Raw genomic sequence first — 9,543 nt, forward strand, 5'->3', positions numbered from 1 at the left:
TATGTTGTTGGTATTCTCTACACAGCAATTTGTAAATTGACTTCCTATGAAATCATTTTTTAAAAAATTGAGTAAGATTAAAATAGAATTTAAAATAATTTATCTAATTATTTCTGTAAGTTTACGTCTATACTGCCATCTCAAATCAATAATTTGCTGCCTGCAATAATACCTGGATAAACAGAAAAATAGTTCTTTTATTTCTGTCCTATGCTAGGATCAGTAATAGTGGCAATGGGAAATATTATATGTTAGATTTATATAATCTTTTGTTTAGGAACTCAAAGTGGCACATGCTATTTCTAATTAATATTTATTAAGTTTAGAAATATGTGCAATTTCCAGTGACTTTAGGCAGTTTATGAATTTTGCTATTGAACAAAAATCAAGATATTATAAAAAATTGAGAACATGGGGCATAACCTCAAACTGACCAAAGGGAAGTGCAAAACTAATATTAGAAAGTATTTACAGAAAGAGTAGTGGAAATTTGGAACTAACTTTCAATGGTGGTAGTGGATCCATCATCAGTAATTGGATGTAAACATGCTTGGAATAAACATGTCCATCATCTGACAAAAATTAAAATTAAAAATAAATAAAATAATACTTAAAAATAAAATAATTAAAAAGAAAACAAAAAACACTCAAAAGGACAAACATAATAGACCACTAGGTCTTTTTCTACCATCAGTTTTCTTTGTTATAAACCATTAAAACAATTAAAAGGGAAAGTAACATGTAATGCCTGAACAAAATCACTCATTACAAAAAATAATTAGGCATTCAACAACAATCTAGTCCCAGGTCTAGGAGCAAAACCAACTTTTCAAAGAGGGATACTGTTCCAGAATTGCTGTTCCATGGGAGGCCACATAGGAATATTGTACAGATAGTCCTTGCTTAATGATACTAATCGTGACCAGAAACATTGTCATTAAGCAATATGGTTACGTCCAAAAAACACACAACTACTGGTTAGCAATGGCAAAATCACAATCACATGGCCATGGTGATATTATAAGGACCGGTCATAACTGGTTCAGTGTCTGCATAAGTTTGAATGACCACTGAATGGTCATTAAACAAGACCAGCTGTGGTCCAAGGCTTCTCCCATCCCTATTCCAGGCTTCAGCCAAGGCAGCACCAAATTGTTCACCAGATACTCGGGGAAAATCCCAAGCTCCATGGAGAATCCAAATTTGTCTTTCAGTTGTCTGGGATGGACCAATCTAGCATGACTTGACTTCTCCAGAGGGTTGCTGAAATCAGATTGGAAGAGTTCTGTCCACAGGAATGGACTAATGGTAATATTCTTCAATGACACACCACATCATAACCTCTGTGCAGAAAAAAAAATAGTGTGCAACTCCTGATATATATCAAGCCTTTGATTATTTGGATCAGATGCATGATTGCCAGGATGGCCATGAGCCCTAACCTGCTATGGATTCAAAATCCCTTGGAGGCATATTAAAATCGCTCAGAGTTACTATCCTCATGTAGTCCACCACCAAACCAGTAATGGAATCCAGCAGTTCCACGAGGAAGGATGTTATGCACAGTAAAGGGCAGCCATTTGCGGCCCTACTGGAATGGTCTGTTGATGGTGGGATGCCTGTGCGCACTCCCTTTAGCTTCCTGTGCATGCACAGATTCGTACCTGAAGCACAGTGCTGGATGCCTGGATCAGAAGTACCCTATGGCCCTTGGCACCCCTTTCTGGACCTCAGTCCCGCTTTCTCATGGCCCTCCTGCTGCCTGTGCCTGCTGAGGGCAACCTGGGCTCCAGCAGCACCTCCCCAGTCTCCTCCCCAGACTCCTGCAGCTCCTTGACAGGCGGGCCACTACATCGGCCACTTCTCCAAGGTGCTCGGCCAGGAGACACGCTAGGCAGCTTGAGCAGGCTGGGTGGTGGGCACATCTCCTGGCTGAGCAGGTTGGAGAGGTGCACAGGTAGCAGGAGGGCCATGGGAAAGCAGGGCTGAGGTCTGGAGAGGGGCAGCCACCGCGAGTGCCATGGGCCATGGCTGGGTGCCCTGGGCCATGGCTTCCGGGGGCGAGGCATCTTAAGCAGGCAGGACGGCGAGCACATCTCCTGGCTGAGCAGCTTGGAGAGGTGGCCGATGTTGCTGCCTGTTGCCAGCCGTGCCTGCCCACACGCCCCACCATGGAGGATTTCTTCCCGCTGGCTGATGGCTCCTGGATGGGAATGACCACCGCTGTGCCTCACAGGACTCAGCCCCACGGCTGCTGGCTGGCCCTAGCAGCAGTAGCAGCAGAGGCATCCCACACCCGCCAGACGAGCACCACACTCTGGACTCACTTAGTGGGGGCGCTGTTCCTGCTGTCTGGGGCAGCGACATTCGGCTTCTGCACATGCGCAGAAGCCAAATCTCGGGTGCATGGTGCGTGCACATTGCATGCACAGCCAGCAGTGATGGAGATGCACATGCAAGTCCATTTCTGCCAGTGGAATGGCGTTCCATGCCGTCCCACCCATTGCCCACCCCTGGCTATGCATCAGGGAGGGGAGTGTCACAGTAGCAGTCCTAGCTGTTATCCAAAACCTGAGTTCATCTAGAAAAGGTCTCATCTCCACTTAAGCCAGGGGTGAGGAACTATGTCCCTTTTATGACTTGTGGACTTCAACTCCCAGAATTCTGAACCACCATGGCTGGCTCAGGAATTCTGGGAGTTGAAGACCACAAATCATAAAGTGGCCTTAGTTCCCCACCTCTGAGTTAGACACTTCACCCCATCTAGTACTACCATCAACTAGTTTTTCGCCAGTTTTTCACTACCACCAACTAGTTTTTTACTACACAACTAGATACAAGAACAAGTTTTTCCCAAATGCCATCACTCTGCTAAGCAAATTATTCCCTCAACACTGTCAAACTATTTACTAAGTTTGCACTACTATTGGTACTAGATTTTTGTCATCACCCATCTCCTCCCACTTATGACTGCATGATTGTAACTTATTGCCTGTATCCTTAAGATTTTGTATTAATATTGATTGTTTCCTCATTGCTTATTTGACCCCTATGACAATCATTGTTATACCTCATGATTCTTGACAAATGTATCTTTTCTTTTATGTACACTGAGAGTACATGCACCAAGACAAATTCCTTGTGTGTCCAATCACACTTGGCCAATAAAGAATTCTCTCCTATCCTACTTACTTTCTTTCCTGGTTTTTTTTTTTCTTGAAAATGATGCAGACTGCAGGAAAGTTAGGACAGCTGCAAGTGGAAAATACTGTACATTGGTCCATCTCAGTTATTCATTTCTGTATTTGTAGTTTCTGTTTGTTTCCTTTCCAGAGAAGTTTCAAAATTGGGATCAAAATGGCACACGTTTTTGCGCAAAATTTCAAACTTCAAAGCTACAAAATTGTGTAACATTAATTTTACAACTTAACATAGATCGGATTATATTAGAAGGCTAGCTCAGTAATATTTTATTTATTTTAATTTTATTTTTAATTGGATCTGTATGCCGCCCCTCTCCGAGGATTCGGGGTGGCTCACAGCATATATAAGACATAACAATACAATAGATCTAATTAATACAGTTAAAAATCTTTTTAAAATATAACAATTCTTGTTGCCAAGTAGCAGGAAGTATGTAATGAAGGGAGGGTTTGAATATTGCAATTAAGATAAAATTCATACCATGTTTTGAAAATGGTAGAAGCCTATTTCTCACCATAATGCAAACCTAGAGTTGTGTAAGCAGGAGTTTCCGTCCAGCTTCAGTTGAACGTCAGTGGTAAGAGAAGGCTGGAAGAGCAGGCAACAGAAGTACCTTCTCAAACAGAAGGTGACTCAGGAACCATAGTGGGTGGAGAGGGACGGGTAGGGGAAGAAATATCAATTTCTGCAATAGCTGCCTTTTCACAGCAAGTTGGGTTTTCGTCCCCCCCCCCGCCACTTCTCCCTCCTGTAATCTCTGAATAATTCATAAAGATCAGACGCAGAAGCGCCACATTCTAGCACTGATAGATACAGCAAGCATTTTAAAAAGCTCAAGAGAATGTGTCACGTCTTCAGATGCACTGCTAAGACACTTCCTAGGATTACTGGCATTGTTTTTCCTTCTTGGAGGAAAATTTTCCTGTCTTAGGATATTCATTGCTACCTTAGAAGGTCCTGGGCATCTAGCAGGGATCTGTATGGCTGATTTATTTTTTTCCTCTGGATTTAAAAAAAAATGTTTTGCTTATTCACAACTGCCACACTTTGCACACACCTTTCGGGATCTCATCGCTAGTTCAAACAACACTGCATCTTCCTTGCTTTACTTTCTGAATCCCATCTATGCTCTTATTCTTTTTTGCTTATAGCTGGCATTGAATCTGGAATGATCGGGGAGTTTTATGGATCTGGTTTGTCTGATTCTCTTAGATATTATCTGCATTCTTGGGGATGCCTTCAACATTTCCAACAATCTGTCTTTGACTGTCTATTATGTGTAGTCCTGTAGACATGTCTTAATGTCTGAAAGGCTTTTATCACTTCTAGAATCAAGCAGGGAATATGTTTGTTTGGAGATTCGAGAAAGTTTAACTTGTATGTCACAAGATGTTCAACACTTCTTCCTTCGGTTCTTCCTGGAGCTCCGGACCCCTACAACTGTTCCTTTGTCGTGAAGATTCCCTGGGAATTAGGCTGCCTTTGTCTCTACTGTATTTGTTGTTGGCTATCTCTGGAACTTTATCCAACTTCATGGTTATTTATATGGTCTTCACTTCCAGAAAGCTGCGTATCACCAGCAATGCTTTCATTGTGAATGGTTGTATCGCTGACTTGTGTGTGTGTGGCTTTTGGATGCCACAAGAAGCAATGGAGGGATTGCTGCCTTCTGGTTCCCCTACAGCTCATTCAGAAAGTTACCGCTTATTCCAGATTAGTCTTGTTGCTCTTGGGCTGTTTGTTTCTTTACTTTCCCACCTCTTGGTGGCCCTCAACCGGTATATGCTCATCACCAAACCACACATCGTATACCAGGCTGTTTATCAGAGGAAGCATACTACTTGGATGATAGGTTTGACCTGGATATTTGCTCTTCTCCTTGCCTCGGTCCCACCAGGATTGGAAACCTGGCAACCGTCTAAAAATGCCACCAGGAATAACAGCTCTAAATATGCAAGTCTAGGAGTAGCCCTTGCTATTCTCAGCCAGACAGTCCTCCTGCTCCATTGCTACATGAGGATTGTGAAGCATGTTCAAGGCAGTGTCAAACGGGTCAGTGTCCTTGACTTCCATCTTCTGCAACAGCTGCCCTTTCTCCATAATACTGGTCAAGTTCCCCGTCGGTCCCAGCGCCATTTGAGCAGCATCTCTGTGTTGCTCCTGTGTCTGACATTCCTCCTGGCAACCCAACCATTGATGTGGGTAAGCCTCCTGAGCTTTTTCTTTCAACCTGCCCCCCGGGCTCTGCAGTTATCCAGCTGGCTCCTCCTCTGTTCTCTCTCTGCCTTTAACCCACTGCTCTATACTTGGAAGAATGAAGAATTTCGGCGTTGCCTGCGCCTAATACTACGTGGAAGAGAAAGTACAACTGTAGCAGTAGTTGCAGCAGAAGCCTCTACAACTCTTCCAATAGTTTCTCCTCCAACCTGAGGGCCATTACAAGTCAGCACCAAGTTAGAAAGCCCAGGGAGCTTAAAACGTCGGCGATACCAAAGAAATTTGGTGTCGCTGATGATGATGTTCATCCATCATTTTCGAAGAGGACCTTGACATCGAAAGGGTTGTGGGCTATATGCGATGTGTCCGCAGGTGGCTGGTAAGGCCTACATGGGCATGAAATGTTCTGCCACATATTGGGCAGACATGTGTGGGCACCATTGTCGCCCCGAGTCCTCGGAGAGGGGCGGCATACAAATCTAAATAATAAATTGTCACAGCATTTTCAGCTCTGGCTTTGCAGAGTGCTCGCTTTTCTACTGCTCTGAATGTTCTTCTGGCCTCCGATGTCTGGCAGCCTTGGTGTATCAGCATGCGCCATGTTGGTCGATCTTGTGCCAGGGTTTCCCAGGAGGTGGTGTCGATATTGAGGGACTTGAAAGAGGCTTTCAACGTGTCTTTGTATCGCTTCCTTTGTGATCGCTTTCCTTTAGACAGTTCATCATAGAGAAGCTGTTTCGGGATGCGATGGTTTGGCATTCCTAGCAACATGGCCTGCCCAGCATGTCTGGGCTTTCATCAGCAGGTTGGGAATTGATGGCAGACCTGCTCCGGAGAGGACCTCAGTGTCAGACACCTTATCCTGCCACCGGATTTATAGTATACCTGAATGAAAGAGTATTGGAAGAAAGTGAGTGGTACTTGAAAATGACTTGTTGAAATAAAGTCTTCGACTCCCGGAGAAACTTTTTTATTGCTCCTTTAGATAGGCTTATCACTGCGGTGGGGGGGACACGACATATATATTTGTAACAAAGTACAGTACTGTATGTAATTTTACACGAGCTTGTTCATTGTACACAAGCTAAAGCATCTTGTACAAGCCAAATTGCTTATAAATGTATTAACTATAAAGCAAGAATGGGGTTTTGGTTATATGTTTCTTTGCAAGGGTGTTTTGTTTTAATAGCTGGAAATTATTTTGCATTCCTTTCTTGGTTAACAATCCTCCAAAGTACTAAGGTGAAACAAAGGAATTGACATTGTATGAAGATACTGCTCATAGACAATAATGAAAAAATCCAGAGATCAATATCTAGTATCTCCAGATAGTATCTTAGCAATAGAACTATAAAGAAAGAAAGAAAAAGAAAGAAAGAAAGAATAAAAGAAAGAATGAAAGAATGAAAGAAAGAAAGAAAGAAAGAAAGAAAGAGGAAAGAAAGAAAGACTACACAAATTGTTGCCGGTCTTTAAACTCAAGCTTCCTTCTGTCCTGAAAATATCCATAATAACAGTTGGATGGTATAAAATCCTGAATATTTTCATGATAAATGGCAAAGTAGTCTTGATTCTCAGTACTGTACCTATCTTTGTATTAAGTTAAAGGATGAGTGACAGAGGAAGCTGGGATGGCACATGAGGTATCATGCAGACTTGGGGTAGTGGTTGCCTTAATATTGCTGAGCTACATTTTTAGGTATCTCTCTTCATTGTCTGTGGTCATCTGACTGCTGGGAAGTAAGATTCAGGAAATGACCAGAGGCCACAGTCCAATATCCCATGTGCTTCCCATGAGGCTATGTTTAAGATTATCTGCATGGCTCTGAGAGCTTGTATAGAGAAGGAAAGATACAAAGAATGAAGTAGAATAAGTATAATTTAAGGAGTCATTGGCTTTGATATCTAAGGGAATCTTCAATCTAGAACTAAGAATAAATTTCCTGACAGTTAGAACAATTAATCAGTGGAACAACATGCCTCCAGAACTGTGAGTGCTTCAACACTGGAGGTTTTTAAAGAAGACATTGGACAATGATTTGTCTAAAATGGTATCGAGTTTCCTGTTTGAGCAGGGGGTAGACTAGAAGATCTCCAGTTATTCTATCTTGAATAAGCAGTTTTCTCTTTTTATCTGTACTATTTTTGAAACTCTTAAAATTCACCCAGGCTTACTTAAACTGTTTTTGGACTTAGTCTTATGCTTAGATTATGCTGTTTTGTGCATAAGAACAGACGTTCAGATAAAGTGTTCATAAATGGTATTTAGACTTAACTAACACAAGAAATTATAACAATAATCATATCTTCTCTTCACTGTTTTGAAACTACAGTATACCAATTTCTATGGAACCAATGATCAAAAATGTAATCTCAGCTAAACATATTCATTTTAAAGTATTAAAATGCATTATTCTTTTTCCATTGTTATGTATTGTTTCAGAATTTATTACTGTATTTTAACTGTTGAAACAAATTTCTTTAATTATATTTTGCAGAGTTTAAGCAATGAAAATATTAAATATAACATCATAAAAGTGCTTATAGCTGTGTCTAGTTTTCTAATTAGATCCAGATAATTGCTATATCTTACATAAATGGAGCACTGAGAGCTAAATTATTCTGCTACAGAAAAATATTCTTGACCAAATAGAACATACAAAAGGTGTTTCATTCAGACAAAGCTGGTCTGGGGCAATATTTTTCTTGCGACCCATCTTGAATACACAACTAATATTCATAGACTAACTCTTTCCCCCTGATATAATTGTATCTGACCAATGGAAGCCCTATTAAATTTTAATTTGATGGTGATATTTTTGCTTTCTTAAAAATGAAGCATATATTCAGTGAAGGGCTACCAAAATATTTACTACCACATTATGGGCGAGGCTTATGCAGGACGCCCTGCATTTTTTTTCCAACATCTTTCAGTGCAGATTGGGTGCTCTGGGAGGGAGCTCCATTTTCGCTACCCCCCCGTGCCCCTCCCCCCCGATCTGGGCAGCAGCCCACCCCTACATATATTTCTTTCTCTTAAACATGGGTATATTTGTGTCTGAGGAGAGACAGAACTCTATCTCACATGCCAATATCTTCTTTCATAAAATTGTTCTGCCACAGACAAGCTCAAAGGCATCTTGTCATATTCCTTCAGTCTTGTAGTTGACTTTGGAGGTGGAATTGTATGATAAATATACTTTTTGTTTCCCATTCACCATGTGGAGAAAGAAATGGCTTTTGAATCTAGACCTGTAGTCTAGGTCTAGAATGTGGAGGTAAAGATGATAAGTCATTCCTTGGAGTGACCACCTGGTTGATTCCTTTCACCCTATGATTCAGTAAATCAACCATTAAATATATTATTTTTGTAGGTACTAATCTCCTACCTATGCTTTTCTTCTTTCCTTACTTCAAATTTTCTATCCTGCTTTATCATTTTCCTCCCCCAGAATAGAAAGACAAGGAATACATGACAGAAAGTAGGCTGCAAAATTAAGCCTCTTGTGGGACATGCTACAGAGTTAACTGCAAAGTAACCCCCGTCTTATGTATTTCTGTTTCTGGCATTGTCAAAGATCCAAAAGGAAAATGATTTAATGACCATAAAATAGTTTTTCAGTGCTATTTAAGGAATTGTTTTAAACAAAACGTACACCTTGAAAATTTACCGCATGTGTTTGCGCAAGTAATGGTTGAAGATCAAATTTTTGGGCAATCTGAAATTTCCACACCAACTTTTAGACGTTAAGGAAAAGCTCGGGCAGCTGAGTCCATTACTAAAAATCTCAGAAGCCTTGTATTATAATTTTCTGAAATAATAAAGGACCCCTATTTATACTGCAATCTCCTTTATGACAATGCCATTTGTACTTGCAACAGTAAGAATACAACAATAATATGAAAATCAATCATCGTGGTTTATTAAGTTAATTGTTTTTAAGAGTTCAGAAAGAGAAAGAAACATACAGTAATACCTCATGATATGAACCCCTTGTCATACGAACTTTTCGAGATACGAACCTGGGGTTCGGAAAATTTTTGTCTCTTCTTACGAACTTTTTTTGCCTTACGAACCTGCCGCCCGAACGCCGAACCTGGAAGTTCGGCAAAAGTTCGGGT

General features: G+C 41.0%; 1 protein-coding gene across 1 annotated transcript; it reads left to right on the top strand.

The window, feature by feature from the left end:
• The first annotated feature begins 4,593 nt into the window (after nucleotides 1–4,593).
• On the top strand, nucleotides 4,594–5,634 carry GPR88 (G protein-coupled receptor 88). Its single transcript, XM_070749025.1, has one exon. It carries the CDS (start codon nucleotides 4,594–4,596, stop codon nucleotides 5,632–5,634), a length of 1,041 nt encoding a protein of 346 aa, XP_070605126.1.
• Nucleotides 5,635–9,543: the final 3,909 nt, after the last annotated feature.

This window comes from Erythrolamprus reginae, chromosome 3 (assembly GCF_031021105.1).
Source record: "Erythrolamprus reginae isolate rEryReg1 chromosome 3, rEryReg1.hap1, whole genome shotgun sequence".
Taxonomy (NCBI): domain Eukaryota; kingdom Metazoa; phylum Chordata; class Lepidosauria; order Squamata; family Dipsadidae; genus Erythrolamprus; species Erythrolamprus reginae.

What these genes read in the sequence shown, in the direction of transcription:
- GPR88 (XM_070749025.1), top strand. Translation starts at nt 4,594, where the DNA reads ATGTTCAACACTTCTTCCTTCGGTTCTTCCTGGAGCTCCGGACCCCTA.